This window comes from Nerophis lumbriciformis, linkage group LG31 (genome assembly GCF_033978685.3).
Source record: "Nerophis lumbriciformis linkage group LG31, RoL_Nlum_v2.1, whole genome shotgun sequence".
NCBI classification, from domain to species: domain Eukaryota; kingdom Metazoa; phylum Chordata; class Actinopteri; order Syngnathiformes; family Syngnathidae; genus Nerophis; species Nerophis lumbriciformis.
The window spans coordinates 31111184-31129569 of NC_084578.2; the positions used below are offsets into that span (position 1 = coordinate 31111184).

The 18386-nt window shown below is 40.2% G+C and overlaps 1 protein-coding gene across 1 annotated transcript; it reads left to right on the forward strand.

Annotated features, from left to right (window-relative positions):
• The first annotated feature begins 9160 nt into the window (after positions 1–9160).
• Positions 9161–16908, forward strand: LOC133574151 (uncharacterized). Its single transcript, XM_061926227.1, has 2 exons — positions 9161–9539; positions 15442–16908. Exons 1-2 carry the CDS (start codon positions 9359–9361, stop codon positions 16077–16079), a joined length of 819 nt encoding a protein of 272 aa, XP_061782211.1. The 5' UTR covers positions 9161–9358; the 3' UTR covers positions 16080–16908.
• The last annotated feature ends 1478 nt before the right edge of the window (positions 16909–18386 follow it).

Sequence of the window (18386 nt, forward strand, 5' to 3'; positions counted from 1 at the left end):
ATGCCAGTAATGACAAACTATGTATATTTCTTTTTTTTTTTTTTTACAAATTAATTATACATAGCATTTTCTGTTTTCTTAAATTACTTTCAAATTCATGTAAAATGACAGTAATTATCTTTCATTAAATATGTAGCTTGTTATATAAAAGTCTATGTCCATACTAACAATCTAACTATAAAGGTATTTTTCTGCAGAACTGTTTGCATCGTCACTTTATTAAAGGTGGTTGATCTTAACAATTCAGAAAAAATCTGTAAAATGATGGTATTTTTCTGTGGAACTGCCAGCATTGTCACTTCATTAAAGGTGTTTGATCGTAATAATTTGGAAAAACTCTGTAGAATAAAGGTATTTTTCTGCAGAACTGTTTGCATCGTCACTTTATTAAAGGTGGCTGATCTTAATAATTTAGTAAAAATCTGTAAAATTACGATATTTTTCCGCAAAACGTTTCATGAAAATTTCTGTACATATAAAGTTTTTGATCATTATTTGGTTTACAATGTTTTACTTTAATTGTATGGTTTTTGTTTGGCAGCCGTAGCTGCCAGTAGATGACCGTTTTTTTTTACAGAATTTTTTTTTTTTTTACAGTGTAGTGTAGTTATCAACTACTTGAGGTTATACGTATACTTTCGCCAACTAATTTCACAAAATAGTAAGATGCCGATGTTTTGGACACACTGCCGTAGAGTAGTTTGCATGTGACGTCACGTCCGGTTTATGTTGCCTTGGATACAAGCACACGGAGATTGGTGTGCTTGGCTTTGTTCAACGTAGTAAAGAAAGACTGAAAAATACTAAAACATAAATTGTGTGTCACCTGGTCAACCTTGAGTGGAGCTGAGTCAACAACGCATCGAATTTGTAGCGAATATTTAAGATAAACGGTCATACATTGTTGTTTCAAAATAAAAAAATACATTTGGATGTATATACATATACCGGTATGTATGTATATTTATATATATATATATATATATATATACATATATGTGTGTATGTATATATGTACCTGGGGATAGGTTGATTGGAAACACTAAAAAAAATGGGCCCTAGTGTGTGAATGTGAGTAGGAATGTTGTCTGTCTATCTGTGTTGGCCCTGTGATGAGGTGGCGACTTGTCCAGGGTGTACCCCGCCTTCCTTCACCGCTACAGAGAATTCTGGGAATTTGTTCTGTTGTGTTTATGTTGTGTTGCGGTGCAAATATTCTCCCAAAATATGTTTGTCGATGTTGTGTAGTGTGGTTTCACTCTATGGCTTAGGTTTATGACAGTGTTGACGTTGTTTTATACCGCCACTCTTAGTGTGATATGTATAGCTGTTGAATAAATATAGAGGAGTCAAAATAGGAATACTTCCAAGATACAATTTGAAGAAATGATAAAAAGAAACCAAACGGGCAAATGTCATATTGATAAAGAGGTGATGGCCTTTAGAAACGGAGAAAAGACTGAGAGCGAATCTTTTCTTGTGCAGTTTGTCGAGGAATTCCTCCCAGAAATATTTATGATTGGGTTTGAAACTTTTACGTTACACCGGGGGTCAGCAACCCACGGCTCCTTGCCACCGCCCTGGTGGCTCCCTGGAGCATTTTCAAAAAAGGATTAGAAATGGAAAAAGATGGGGGAAAAAAATATATTTGAGTTTTAGTATGTTTTTTGATTGAGGACAAACATGACACAAACATTCCCAATTGTTAGAACTACCACTGTTTAATATGTTTGTGTTTATGCTTCACTGATGACAGTATTTGGTGAACATCGTTTTGTTCTACTAATTTTGGCGGTTCTTGAACTCACCATAGTGTGGACTGTGACGCAACAGTTTGTTTACATGCAAAAATTCCCACTCCTTCTTTGTCTTATTTTGTCCACCAAAAGTTTTATGCTGTGCGTGAAAGCACAAAGGTGCGCTTTGTTGATGTTATTGACTTGTTGGAGTGCTAATCAAGCATATTTGGTCAGTGCATGACTGCAAGCTAACCAATGCTAACATGCTATTTAGGCTATCTGTATGTACATATTGCATCATTATGCCTCATTTGTAGGTATACTTGAGCTCATTAAATTTCCTTGACTTATATCCTCTTTGTATATCATTTATATTTGCATGTCTCATGACACATTAACTGTATGTATTATTGGCTGCATTTCAGATAGTTGTTTGTGTGCCATGTTGTTCCAGATCAAAGCAAACGTTACTCAGCTTACAAAGATCCTGAAATCCAGGACTACGAGACTGACAAACAGTTTCTACCCACAGGCCATCAGGCTTGTGAATGCTAACTTGTGAATGCTAGCCCCCCCGTTTTACTTGTATCTTTTTGAACAAAAGACAGCTACCATGACCACCCCCGAACTGTGAACCATCACTGTAGACACTTTTCACCTTTGATCACTAAAGACACTTGAACTGCTGCTGTGACCCAAGGTCACCTCCATATTTATACTGTTGACTGTCAATCAGAATGTGCAATAATGTTATGTTACTTACTGTGCCTTGTATTTACATTTGTCTTTTTATTTTTAGCTAAGTACCGTGTGCCTTGAAGGGTGGACTAGCAAAGTAAGATTGTCATTGTACGGCAAACTGTCTGTTTAACTGTGCATATGACAATAAACAATCTTGAATCTTGAATCTTGAAAGATTGTAATGCATCTATTAGAAGAAGACACACTGCAGTTTCCTTGACCTTAGACGCACACATCTATACCTTTGGCCATTAAAAGCCAGTCATTTCCAGGAGTTATCTCTCCTTCTAATTAGCATCTGATTTACTAATGGTTTCTAATGTAAAAATGTGTAGAATAAATGTTCAATTAAAAAAATGATTTCAATTTTGCTTCATCCTGCGACACATAGTCATTTTGATTGTAGGCTAATACAGTGTTTTTCAACCACTGTGCCGCGGCGTGAGATACAGTCTGGTGTGCCGTGGGAGATTAATTTCACATATTTGGGTTAAAAACATTTTTTGCAAACCAGTAATTATAGTCTGCAAATGATGTGTTGTTGTTTAGTGTCGGTGCTGTCCAGAGCTCGGCAGAGTAACCGTGTAATACTTTTCCATATCAGTAGGTGGCAGCCGGTAGCTAATGCTTTGTAAAGGCAGGTAAAAAGGTGTCTTATGCTTAAACCAAAAATAAACAAAAGGTGAGTGCCGCTAAGAAAAGGCATTGAAGCTTAGGGAAGGCTATGCAGAACGAAAGTAAAACTGTACCGGCTACAAAGTAAACAAAAACAGAATGCTGGACGACAGCAAAGACTTACTGTGGAGCAAAGACGGCGTCCACAATGTACATCGGAACATGACATGACTATCAACAATGTCCCCAGAAAGAAGGATAAAAACAACTGAAATATTCTTGATTGCTAAAACAAAGTAGATGCGGGAAATATATGACATGAAACTGCTACAGGAAAATACCAAAAAAAGAGAAAAAGCCACCAAAATAGGAGCGCAAGACAAGAACTAAAACACTACACACAGGAAAACAGCAAAAAACTCCAAATAAGTCAGGGGGTGATGTGACAGGTGGTGACAGTACACCTACTTTGAGACAAGAGCTACTGTATAGTGATGCATGGTTGGTTATGGTTTAAATTCATATCCAACAATTGCGACAAGGACTTTTTACTGTCAACTGAGTTTATGATTTCTGCTGGTGGTGTGCCTCCGGATTTTTTCAAGGCAAAAAATGTGCCTTGGCTCAAAAAAGGTTGAAAAACACTGGGCTAATATATCTAATATAGACACTTACATCATGTGTAGCCTTTATTATAAGACTTATATACGGCTTTTCATTGTTTGCGTCTCCAGACGGATTTGTTTTTTGTATTTTTGGTCCAATATGGCTCTTTCAAGGTTTTGGATTGCCGACCCCTGCGTTAGGCCTTACGTTCCACCCCCAGTACGTTGTTTCAAGTGCCAACGCTATGGGCACATAGCTAGTGTGTGCCATGTTAAGATGAGACGTGGAAGGTGTGGAGGTGGACAATGTGGAAGCAATGAAAAGATCAAGTGTTGTAATCACACAGCAGCTTATGGGGGCTGTGTCATAAGGAAACAGACAACAGAAGTACAACAAATCAGAGTAGAAAGAAATATTACGTAGGCAGAAGAAGTTAAAGTAAGACAACAAGAAATAAGTGAGAACAGGTCAAGTAATAAAAAACAAGAGGCAACAAATACAGGAGTTTCTATGGACACACTAGTTGTGTTCCTGGCATATGTAATGAACAGGCAAGAAATAAGACTGAAAAGATCCAAATAATGGTCTTAGGAACAGGTGCAAGGCGAACTACAGTGAGTAGATGAAAGGGAGTCATGTGACCACAATCCAACGCCATGTTCATTGTTCAGTGGAATACCAGAAATGTATTGGCAAACGGAAAGGAGTTAAAGGGATGTAATAATAAGTTGTGCAATAAAACAAAAATATACTATGTATTCAAGAAACATAGCTGAAGCCAAAGTTGAACTTGATCACAAAACGATATATAACAATATGTAGAGATAGTGATGATGGGTGTGCCATATTTATTATTGATATTGAAAGTAACACAAGAACTATAAATAGTAGGAGTAGAAATATGGCATAATAAAGAAAGGTATAAAGTGCTACACTTCTATAATCCATGCAAGAAATACAGAAACTAGAAACAATCTCAGCATTTCAGCAAAAAAACTACTAACGTGGATTTCGGAAAGCAAGAAACACAAACAACCCAGCAGTGCAGCTGGAAGAGGAAATTAGAAAGGGACAAATAAATAAAGAAAGTCTAATTGCAGTATTTTTTGACAGAGAAAAAGCTTATGATATGTTGTGGAAAAATTAAAATGTTAGTAAAAATAGAGAATTAATTTAGTATATGAAGTGGAAAATGGGACCCCGCAAGGGAGTATAATAAGTCCAGGACTATTTTCGATAATGATAAATGACGTGTTTAGTAAAGTGGAAGGGTTAGTGGAGGTGGCACTGTTTGATGATGATGATGGAGTGATGTGGAAGAGAGGTAGAAATACAAGTCACATAGAAAAGAAAATTCAAAAAGCTGTAAATAATGTTCAAGAATGGGGAACAGCTTGGGGTTTAAGATTCTCTGTTGGGGAAACTAAAATCATGCATTTTAAAAAGAGGAAAGTTCAAAACAAGCTCCAAATTAAACACTGTGGAGAAAATATAGAAGTATTTAAATATTTGGGAATATGGTTTGATAAATATATTAACTGGTCAACCCACATCAGCAAAATAGTGAAGAAAAGTAAAAATATGCTAAATATAATGAGGGCTTTGAGGGGTAAAAATTGGGGGGATGATAGACAGGCATTAAAAGCAATATATATCACTTTAATTTGATCTGTTGTTGATTATGGAGGCATCTTTTATCAATCCGCTTCAAAAACATGACTTGGAAAAAGAGACAGGATCCAATCACAAGCATGAAGGTTCTGTTGTGGAGCTACAAAATCAAGCCCAGTTGCAGCATTACAAGTAGAAATGAATGAAAAACCTTTAGACATGAGAAGAGATCAACTCTCAGACGTTTCTTGGGCAAACTTAAAAGGGTCCAAGCAAGGACATCCTACTCACCAAGTGCTACTAAACTGCCAAGAAAAAGATGGAATAGTTTCGGGTGGATAATAGGAGACATATGTGAAAAAGCTCAAATTGACAATATTAAAGTTAGCCCTACAGTACTTATCCCTGCAATACCACCGTGGATGTACGATAAGCCAAATGTAGATATTGTAGCGCTTTCTTTAAGGACATACTTCACCACACCTGTTTACTTGACTTTGTCATCATTATTCACTGTCATTGTTCTATTGTGCACATAACAATGTTGTTCTTGTTTACCATTCATATACTGTATGCAGCTATGAGTGAGTCATTCGGTGCGGCCCCTTCCCAAAGGTGGGGGTTTGTTGTGACCGCCTTTTTAAATCTCTTTGATGTAAGCAGTCATTCAGTCTTGTCTTTGATGGAATAAATGGCGCACACCTTTTTGTGTGTCAAAAGATACTTCAAGTTGTCTTGTTTTCGCGTTACAGGCGCAACAATATGCAATTATTAAAGAATAGAAGTTTAAATAGTTACCAGATAGAACAATGGATTGAGGAAACGTTTTTAGACAATATCATAATATATACAGATGCATCAAAAACTATAAATAATAAAGTAGGAATTGCAGCAGTTATCCCACAAGGAAACATAGTATTGAATAAAAGAATCAGCAATAATGTATCGGTATTTACAAGGGAATTGGTCGCAATTGATATGGCAGTTAATTGGATAGAGGAAAATAAGGCAAGAAAAACAGTTGTGTGCTCGGACTCCAGCAGTGCATTGCTGAGCATAAAAAACATAGCATCAGAAACAAGACAATATTTCATATATTAAATAGTTCAGGCAATGCTCATGTAGGAGTTGTGGGGAATGAATTAGCAGATAGATATGCATTCCATATGCAGATTGTGTTGAGGAGTATGCAGAGTTTGTGTCCGCATACATTCAGAAGTGCATGGAGGATGTTAGTGTGATCAAGAATATCCCCACACGGGCCAATGACAAACCCTGGATGAACAGTGAGGTACGTGCAATGCTGAAGGCTCGGAACAAGGCTTTTAAATCTGGCGACATAGTAGCACTTCAAACAGCCAGAGCTAACCTGAACCGTGCCATTAGGGTTGCAAAGCGTGCTCACAATCAGAAAGTGCAGGACTTCTTCGAGAACCCCAGTGGGGAACACTAGACGAATGTGGCAGAGCACACAGGTCATCACGGACTATAAAGCTGCCCCCCGTCCCTGTGACAACAGCATCAGCTTCCTTAATGACCTAAACAACCACTTTGCAAGGTTTGAGGCACTTAACACCACTCCGGCGAGGAAATCCATCCCTCGCCCTGATGAGCAGCCGCTCAACCTGGACACCTCCCTGCTTGACACTCAGCATCAAGGGTTGGAATTGGGGGTTAAATCTCCAAAAAAATGATTTCCGGGCGCGGCCACCGCTGCTGCCCACTGCTCCCCTCACCTCCCAGGGGGTGATCAAGGGTGATGGGTCAAATGCAGAGAATAATTTCGCCACACCTAGTGTGTGTGTGACAATCATTGGTACTTTAACTTTAACTTTTTATCGCCCCGTGGCACTCAACCCCATCATAATGAAGTGCTTTGAGAGGCTGGTAAAGGAATATATTGTCTCCAGACTTCCCCCCACATTCCACCCATACCAGTTTGCTTATCGCCCTAACCGCTCCACAGAGGACGCCATCTCCTCTGCACTCCACCTGAGCTTAGAACATCTGGAAGGAAAGGACACACACGTGCGGATATTGTTTCTGGACTTCAGCTCGGCGTTCAACACCATCATCCCGCAGCACTTGGTGAGCAAACTGGCCCCCCTTGGATTCTGTACCCCCCTATGCAACTGGCTGCTTGACTTCCTCACAGACAGACCCCAATCTGTGAGAGTGGGCGACAACACCTCCAGTGCCATCTCCCTGAGCACCGGCTCCCCCCAGGGCTGCGTCCTGAGTCCGCTGCTGTTCACATTGATGACTCATGACTGCTGCGCCAGGTCCACTACCAACCACATTGTGAAGTATGCGGACGACACGACAGTAGTGGGCCTCATCCGTGACAACAACGACATGGACTACAGGGAAGAGGTGAAACATCTGGTTGACTGGTGCAGAAGCAACAACCTGGTCCTGAACGTCGACAAGACCAAGGAGATCATCGTCGACTTCAGGAAGCATCAGTCCAGCCACGCTCCACTCTACATCAACGGCACAGCGGTGGAGATGGTAAGCAGCACCAAGTTCCTGGGGGTGCAGATAACTGACAACATGACCTGGTCCCTAAACACAGGAGCTCTTGTAAAAAGAGCTCAGCAGCGCATGCACTTTTTGCGTCAGATCAAAAAAGCACAGTTCCCTCCCCCCATTCTCAGCACATTCTACAGAGGCACTATAGAGGGCCTGCTGACCAACTGCATCTCTGTCTGGACTGGAGCCTGCAATGCCTCAGACTGGAAGTCTCTGCAGAGAGTGGTGAGGACGGCGGAAAAGATCATCAGGACTCCTCTTCCTCCTATCCAGGAGATGGCAAAAAGCCGCTGTCTGACCAGGGCTCAGAAAATCTGCAAAGACTCCTACCACCCCCACCAAGGACTGTTTTCACTGCTGGACTCTAGAAAGAGATTCCGCAGCCTCTGTAGCAGAACGTCCAGGTTCTGTAACAGCTTCTTCCCTCAGGCCGTAAGACTCTATTATCCCCTCAATTCCCCCCCAAAATGGATTAACTCGCTGGAATATAAAGACAATATAACATACATCCATAAATGTGGATCCATATGCAAAAGTGCAATACATTTATCTGTACAGTAATCTATTTATTTATATCTGCACCTTATTGATTTTTTATCCTGCACTACCATGAGCTAATGCAACGAAATTTCGTTCTTATCTGTACTGTAAAGTTCAAATTTGAATGACAATAAAAAGGAAGTCTAAGTCCAAGTCTAAAGCAAGCAACCATTAAAACAGAAGTAAACATGGAGATTAACAACAGTAAAGAACAAGTGAAAAATATAGTTAATATAGAACACAATAAAAAGTGGCAAGATAATTGGAATAAGGGAACAAAAGGTAGGGAGTATTACTAAATCCAGAGGAGAGTATAATGAGAGGAGGCAATAGAAATAGGAAGGAAGAAGACATTATTACTAGAATGGGATTAGGACATGCATATCTAAATAGTTCATTGAAATTGATAGGGAAACAAAATACAGGGCTGTGTGATTGTTGCCATCAGATAGAAAGTATAGGACATGTTTTAATACAATGTAGGAAATACAATAGAGAAAGGGAAATACTGGGACTGGGAAATAAGTTAGCAAAAGAGAAGGTTATGTTAGTAGTGGAAGATATTTTAGGATTGCACTCAGAACACGTATAGGATACAAAGCATTATATACATATTTTAAAAAGACTGGATTAAATAAAAGAGTACAGAGTCGGGTTCCATCTCGTTCACACTCCATATCAAAAGGTGGCGTTAATGCACATTAGAAGAGTGCTTGCCAACCGTCATTAAACCAAAGAAGAAGAAGAAGCTCTTTGCGCATGTCCGAAACGCAGGTTAATAAGTTAGTCTTGTTGTTTTTCTCTATTATGTACACATTTATGTCGTACGCATTACATTTACTCTAACATTTCATGTCAGGATAAACAAAAAGTGAAAAGCTGTTTATCACTCTCGCTTAGCGTGTTAGCTGCTAACCAAAGAGACGCGGAAGCAGAAATTACGTTTGAGTGTAAAGTGTTGCGATCGCGTGGAAATGTGTCAATTACAAATGCTGAGATTGTTGGTGAACCAGCGACTCTCTGTGGCTGTGGAAGAAATATTTGCAGTGTTAGAAAGAACGATAGCAGACTACGAGGAGGAACTTTCTCGAACAAAACAGGAGAACGAGCGACAAGGTCAACTACTGGACACTGTTTTCAAGTCACACAGATCAGGTTAGTCTTTACAACATTTCTATTGGTTCACTAACTCCACTCATAACACTGCTGCCATTAAACAGGGACTATAGATGGAGTCAATAAGATGTTGGACACAAAAGGACTATAAAGGATTTAAAGGCCTACTGAAATGCGATTTTCTTACTTAAACGGGGATAGCAGGTCCATTCTATGTGTCATACTTGAACATTTCGCGATATTGCCATATTTTTGCTGAAAAGATTTAGTAGAGAACATCGACGATAAAGTTCGCAACTTTTGATCGCTGATAAAAAGCCTTGCCTGTACCGGAAGTAGCAGACAAGTGGCGTGACGTCACAGGTTGTGGAGCTCCTCACATCCAAACATTGTTTACAATCATGGCCACCAGCAGCGAGAGCGATTCGGACCGAGAAAGCGACGATTTCCCCATTAATTTGAGCGAGGATGAAAGATTAGTGGATGAGGAAAGTGAGAGTGAAGGACTAGAGGGCAGTGGGAGCCATTCAGATAGGGAAGATGCTGTGAGACCTGATATTCAGCTGGGAATGACTAAAACAGTAAATAAACACAAGACATATATATACTCTATTAGCCACAACACAACCAGGCTTATATTTAATATGCCACAAATATATCCCGCATAACAAACACCTCCCCCCTCCCGTCCATATAACCCGCCAATACAACTCAAACACCTGCACAACACACTCAATCCCACAGCCCAAAGTACCGTTCACCTCCCCAAAGTTCATACAGCACATATATTTCCCCAAAGTCCCCAAAGTTACGTACGTGACATGTACATAGCGGCATGCACGTACGGGAAAGCGATCAAATGTTTGGAAGCCGCAGCTGCATGCGTACTCACGGTACCGTGTCTGCGCATCCAACTCAAAGTCCTCCTGGTAAGAGTCTCTCTTGTCCCAGTTCTCCACAGGCCAATGGTAAAGCTTGACTGTCATCTTCCGGGAATGTAAACAATGAAACACCGGCTGTGTTTGTGTTGCTGCAGTCGGCCGCAATACACCGCTTTCCACCTACAGCTTTCTTCTTTGCTGTCTCCATTGTTCATTGAACAAATTGCAAAAGATTCACCAACACAGAAGTCCAGAATACTGTGGAATTTTGCGATGAAAACAGATACAATAGTTTTTCCATTTTCCTTATTTATTTTCAATTAAATGTATATACATAGCGTCAACTTTTGCTTGACAGCCTATATCTCTCCTTGTAGCGACTTCATCGCTAATTTAATAAGTTGATGTTGCTTACTTCTGTTAGCGACTTAGCACAGCAGCTGGTGATATCTGCTCTCTGCTGCTCTCTCTATGTGTCAAATGTTTAGCTATTCCTCAGCTTGAAAGTGCCCATCCCCATAGCCTTTGCTTACTAAGGCCCCTTCTACACTAAATCAGCTAAGGTTATCCAGGGTAAATCCCACCTAACCTTATCTTTGTCCACACACACACAATGGTCGTTTAAGACCCCCTCTCCCCTCCGTCAGCCGTGCAAGTTCGTAAATTTTATATATCTGAACAATATCCAGTGTTGTGGTATTTCAACTAACTGGATCCCAGTGTGCTGTGGGGCCCTATTGTAGTGAATCACACCTGAGCCATCAAAAATGAATCAAATCTTTTTTGGACACGTTAAAGTACACAATGTGACACAGAACATTTGACAACAATCAATCTCGGGATCTAGATATCTGGTCAGGACACTCCTCACTCTTTTACCTTCACCTTCATTGTTCATTCGTTTTTGGTGACTTTATATACTCTGGACCTAGACGTTGAGTCCGTGACATACATGGCGGACAATAACTGATACAGTCTACTTTGCCAGTCCGAAAGCCGTAGTTAGTCTTTCCTCGACGGCCAGGTAACACAAAGCACACGCTACCTTTTTTATCACATCCACGGGAGCTCGCATTCTCGTTGACTCTCCTTCGACAAATGGACAGAGTTTTTCGGTAAGTAAAACACAGCTGACCTGGACATTCAAAAGTTCTCTTGTTGTCTGAGAAGTGTTGTATCCGAAATAGCTGCAATCGCTTTCTCTTAAGGTATTCATGTGTGATTTCCACAAGCGTTTGTACAGACGGAAGAAGAAAGACAGGCATGTCTAGATGACTCGGCTCCATATTTCCAGTGGTTAGCTCCGACTTACGAAACCAGTTTATTATGAAGCTGACTGTGGCGCGTTCTTTCTGACGTCACTTCCTGTGTGGGGCGTGGTCTTTCTGGCGTCACTTCCTCTCCGAACTCAGTTTATAAACCATCAATGAGTCCATACAAAGCTAAGAGCCGAAGATTCAAGAAATACATGGCGCACTTACCCGTGTAAAAAATTGTCAGAGGAGGGGAACCTTAACCGATAGTTTCGTGTGGCCGAACAGGCCTTAGGCTAAATAATTATTCGTTTAAGGAGTTATCCGGCTTAGTGTACACATAGCCTAAGTTACTGTAGTGTAGCGACTGGGTGACTGAAAAGTAGGTTTAATCTTCACCGCCAGTGGCTTTCACCTCTGTGGGCGAGTAAAAGCTCAATTTATCCCCATGCACAAGCGTGAGGCTATAAACCTAACGTTAATGAACAAATTGAACAAAAACTGCCTTGACATACAGTATTATCAGCTAACTAATTACTCTTAAGAATAAATAACTTACTTAGAACAAAAATAATGTGAGTGCCGGATTTTCCGGATTATAAGGCGCACTTAAAGTCCTTTTTTCCCCTCAAAATTTGACAGTGCGCCTTACAAGCCGGTGCGTCTAATGTACGGAATAATTCTGGTTTTGCTTACCAACCTCAAAGTTATTTTATTCGGTACTTGGTGAAATGATAAGTGTGACCAGTAGATGGCAGTCAAACATAAGAGAATACATACAGTATGTGTAGACTGCAATATATCTTTTGTGTGTGACACACAAGAGATGTGTGTAGACTGCAATATGACTCAAGTAAACAACACCAACATTTTATATGTCCATTGAAAATATAGAACATTGCACACGGCGCTCAAAAATCTATCAAAATGTTTTAGTACGACTTTGGTAAGCTATGAAGCCGCACCGCTTGATGGATTGTACTGTGCTTCAACATACGAGTATTATTATGGTGTGTGTATAAGGTGAGACATATTATCTGCCATTTTGTTTCGCAATATCATGTAAAAGCTACTTTTCTTACCTTATGGTACCTGCTGATCTGTATTTGGAATCTGCATAAATCCTGAAAATTTGCGCGCGTCCGACGCCGTAGTCGATAAGCTTCTTTTTTTTCCCGATCTTCTTGTTATGGTACATAAATCCTCTGCTGTTGCCATTTCTAATATAAAGTAGTGTAAAGTTCTTACTTATATCTGTCAGTAAACTCGCCATGAAAGCGCTAAAACATACCGGTGTAATGAGTTTACATTATCACCCAAGGAACTTTAGCTATTAGAGAGTTCCGGTCGGACGGTTTTTCACGGGACACATTTCCTGCATTGTTATTGCACTAGTGAGCCACGGATGAGGAGATGCTGCTCCGTTATTGATTGAAGTAAAGTCTGAATGTCATTAAAACAGTTAGCTCCATCTTTTGACACTTCTTCCACTCCCGTCCTTGCACGCTACACCGGGACAACAAATATGACGGGGAGGAGACGCTGCCGACGGCGTGGCTAAGTTGGGAGAGTGGCCGTGCCAGCAATCTGAGGGATACTGGTTCAATTCCCACCTTCTACCATCCTAGTCACGTCCGTTGTGTTCTTGAGCAAGACACTTCACCCTTGCTCCTGATGGGCCTGGTTAGCGCCGTGCATGGCAGTTCCCGCCATCAGTGTGTGAATGTGTGAATGTGGAAATAGTGTCAAAGCGCTTTGAGTTCCATAAAAAGGTAGAAAAGCGCTATACAAGTACAACCCATTTACTATTGACCATTTACCGAAGGTGAGCCACGTAAATAAGACCGCCCACAAAAGGCGCATCCTGAAGAGACTGTCAGAAAGCGGCTTGAAGATGTTCTGTAAAACATGATCTATGCAACCTTTTGACCAAACACCCACCATTGTTTTCAATTTAGAAAAAAAAAAGAATGTGAATCTTTTAATGCGCCCTGTAATCCGGTGCGTTTTATATATGAAAAAGAGATCGAAAATAGACCATTCATTGGCAGTGCACCTTATAATCCGGTGCGCCCTATGGTGCGGAAAATTCGGTACTCTCAACATTGGTCATCTAGCCATAAAACACTTAGGCAAGCTTAAGCACTTTGTATGTTTTTTTAAGATACCGCCATTCAGACTAAAAAATACTGCGTTATCAGTTTTGGTCCATATCGCCCAGCCTTCAGCTAGGGCTCCCTTCCGTTCTACTTTTACAACTTATTTGAGACACACGTAAATATACAAGGTAAATGCTAAACAATACCGTATTTTCCGCACTATAAGGCGCACCTAAAAACCTCCAATTTTGTCAAAAGCTGACAGTGCGCCTTATAATCCGGTGCGCCTTATATATGGACCAATATTGAGCCACTACAATCCTAAACTTCATTTTCATAAAGTTTAGGTCTCGCAACTACGGTAAGCAGCCGCCCCCGTAGAAGAAGAAGAAGCTCGCGGTGCATGCTGGGATATGACTGCGCGAGGCGTGCCGTTTTGATTTCCATTTGTTTGTTTATGTAAAGACCCCAAAATGGCTCCTATTAAGAGACACGCTTACGACGCAGAGTTTAAACTTAAGACGATCAGTCACGCAGTAGAACACGGGAATACACTGACTCCATTAATGACCACTTCGACGAGACGGCATGTTGGATGCCGTATTTGCCCTACTCTTTCATTTGGACACTGAAGAAGAAGAATTCGAGGGATTTGTGGATGAGGAATAACTTCATAAAGTGAGCTTTACATGTTTATTTTGTGTGTTGTGTTGTGTGACATTAACGTTTGAGCAAGGTTGAGTTATTGATATATTGTTATTGCTTTGCACTATTTCGAGTGTTACTACATTGTGATTGCACTAACGTTTGATTTACCGTAACAGTATCACTGTTTCTTACGTGTTTATTGAATCAGGGAAAAGTTCCCCTCCACTACGTGATATAAATGTTGCACTACTGTCATACCTTGCTGTTGTTAAAAGATAAACAAAACACCACGTCACTGACTTTACCTCGGGGAAAAGAATAAAACAGCTGTTTATTCATTTTGGGAGTGAACAGAGTTGTCAGAACGCTGCTTTGTAATCTTTTAATAAAGTTTGACTGACCTATCTGACTGTTTTGTTGACATTCCCTTTAGCGCAGGTCCATCTAATGGATGCATAGGTGCGCCTTATAATCCGGTGGGCGCCTTATATATGAACAAAGTTTTGAACTATGCCATTCATTGAAGGTGCGCCTTATAATCCGGTGCGCCTTATAGTGCGGAAAATACGGTACTCCTTTTTTTTGACAAGATTACTGTTTATTGTATAACATGCTATTGCAATGTTACCAAACAATATTTCCTTTCTAAAGGTTCTGGGGGATTTAAAGGCATGTTACATGATGAGGGCAGCATGGTGGAACAGGGGTTAGTGCTGGTGCCATACAAGGTACTCCGGCTTCCTCCAACCTCCAAAGACATGCACCTGTGGATAGATTGATTGGCAACACTAAATTGGCCCTAGTGTGTGAATGTGAGTGTGAATGCTTGTGCCCTGTGCCCTGCGATGAGGTGGAGACTTGTCCAGGGTGTACCGAATGGAGCTGGGATAGTTATAGTTTGGAAAATACGGTACATGTATCTGCTGGACGTACCCTGACTGCTGTGCGGAACACTCAAGAGATCTTCAGAGACATATATTGTCAGAATATATGCAGTTGCAGGACAATCAATGCCTCCTGTGACTGAGCAAAGTTTGACTTTTTGTCTTGTGTCCTGCAGACGCCAGCGAAGAACATCTTCCCATTGAGCAGCAGGAGTGGACCTCCATGGTGGAGCAAGAGGAGCCAAATCACCCTCACCTTAAGGAGGAAGAGGAGGATCACAACATCAGTGATGGGCTGGAGGACTTCCAAGTGGTTGGTATCCCTGTGAAAAATGAAGATGATAAAGAAAAATGTCATTTTACCGATAAAGAAGACTGTGAAGCATCACAAGCAGACAAGCCTTTAGCTCCACTATCAGATAGTGATGAGCCTTTACACTTTCCAGACACTAACGCTGATTTGACATGTCCCTCTAATAGCACACACTGGAAATGCTCTCAATGTGGGAAAACGTTTGGTAACAAAGGAAATCTAAAAACACACGTCAGATATCACACAGGAGAGAAACCTTTTGCCTGCTCGGTTTGCGGTAAAAGATTCTTTCAGAAGTCACATTTGAAAGCACACATTAGAACACACACTGGAGAGAAACCGTATACTTGCTCTGTGTGTTGTAAAAGTTTCTCTAAAAAAGATGGTTTAACGAGACACGTAAGAATACACACTGGAGAGAAACCATTTTCTTGCTCAGTTTGTGGTAAAAGTTTCTCCCAGAAGATAACTTTGATTGGACATGCAAGAACACACACCTGAGAAACAATTGTGGTCAGCGGTTTAAAAATAGTATAAACTTAACAGAACACAGACTCCACACTGGAGAGAAACTAGTGATTTTTTTCAAGAGACATATTTAGCTGGAATTCAAAGAGGTAAATACAGGCAACAAAGACCATATTACTCTTTAACAAACAGAAGTTGTGCAAAAGATGACTTCTTACATTGCTAACTGACACTATGATCAAATGTTTGCATTGTATCCAATGACCACATTTCTTCTTTAAGATGAGATAATCGCACATTATTACTCAGTAAGAAAATTATACACCATTTATTTCTTGCATTGAGCAAATTTAGCACAGTACCAAGTGAAATTCCTTGTGTGTTTAACATACTTGGACAATAAAACTGATTCGGATATTTGATTAATCTACATGTGCAGCATAAAAACTTGTCCTGGGTAACTTGGACTCAATCCCAGCTGACTTTGGGTGAGAGGCAGTGTCAAAGGCAGAGTTAGGCGGTTGGCACTTGGACTCTAGCCCTATATGTTTTCGGAAGTTTTCTTGCTGCTCACTGCTCCCCTCACCTCCCAGGGGGTGATCAAGGGTGATGGGTCGAATGCAGAGAATAATTTCGCCACACCTAATGTGTGTGTGTGACAATCATGGGTACTTATTGGGAACCTCTCCGCATTAACGAGGAGTACCGAAGTCCAACACAAAGGCTTCAGCAGAACCTGTACAAATCAACATGAGATCAAACAGGTGATGATTCAGGCCGATGAATTGTACGGTGTGTATTACATATTATATACTGTAATATAATAGGATGAACCTAAATACAACTTAATTGGAAAAAAACGATTTTTACAACAGTGGAAATGTTGAGTATGTTCACAGGAATAATCTAACAATTTCAATAATTGTATTTATTTAAAGTGTTTCATTTGGTATAGTTGTGTGTTTTACTTACCTGTTTATTTGTACAGTGTGTTAAGTACATTTTTGGTTCACTACATTGTCACTGTCCAACGACTGTTCGATACTGCTGCTTGATTCAAAATAAAATACATTTTCTTGAGCAAGTAAAGTGTTTCTGACCGTTTCCTGTGTGATCTAAGAAGATGGCCACTGTATGTTGGTTTTCAAGGCAATAACACTAAATACAGTATTTGTTCACTATGGATTGTGGAGGTCAACATACAATATGTTTTTTGTATTTTTGGTCCAATATGGCTCTTTCAACGTTTTGGGTTGCCGACCCCTGCTTTAGAATAATGAACCCGAAAAGTGAATAAAAATAAATAGAATAAAAAGTATAAAAAAAAAATATATATATTTTTTTAAATTATTATTATTAGAGATGTCTGATAATGGCTTTTTTGCCGATATTCCGATATTGTCCAACTCTTAATTACCGATTTTGATATCAACCGATACTGATATACGGTCGTGGAATCAACACATTATTATGCCTAATTTTTTGTGATGCCCTGCTGGATGCATTAAACAATGTAACAAGGTTTTCCAAAATAAGAGAACAACTTCAACTCAAATTATGGAAAAAAGTGCCATCATGGCACTGCCATATTTATTATTGAAGTCACAAAGTGCATTATTTTTTTTAACATGCCTCAAAACAGCAGCTTGGAATTTGGGATTTGCTCTCCCTGAGATAACCCTGATACCCACTACAACTATGGGAAATACTATACTTTGACTTTCACAAAGTCTAAGTCTAAGAAAGTGCATTATTCTTTTTTTTTTTTAAACATGCCTCTAAACAACAGCTACAAAAACAATGAAGGCACACAGCTTCTGTCCAGAGTAATAAAGTAAACAATAACATAGTCCTCATGTAGTGCAAGACTGCCTGACATACTGTATAACAGGAAATTATAAACTGTGCTCAATTCGCTCTGCTCTAACGTATTTGTATGAGTAACACAAATGTGCTGCAAGCTAGTGGTGAGTGCTTGAAGTGGCCTAGCAGTCAGCCAGAGCTTCTGAAATGCTGCGTTGAGACAGGGCACCTCCGTTCACTGCAAGCTGCAAAGTGTGCGCCATGCAGGGCAGACTATCCACACCAAACTCCACCGTCGTGCGTTGTCCCTGACCACAACGTGAGCTTTCGCCCCGGGGTGGTTTTTGTTGTATTTTTGTTTTTTCTCTGCGGAGTCTTTAAGCGACAACTGTGTGGTACTACTTTTTTTCGGTGTTTGCTTTTCATCCATCTTCCACTTGTATTCATCGTGTATCTCCTTATGATTCTTGAAGAGGTGGGAGATCAAATTGCTCGTATTAAAGGAAGACGTCTTGGTTCCTCCTCGCATAACCAACT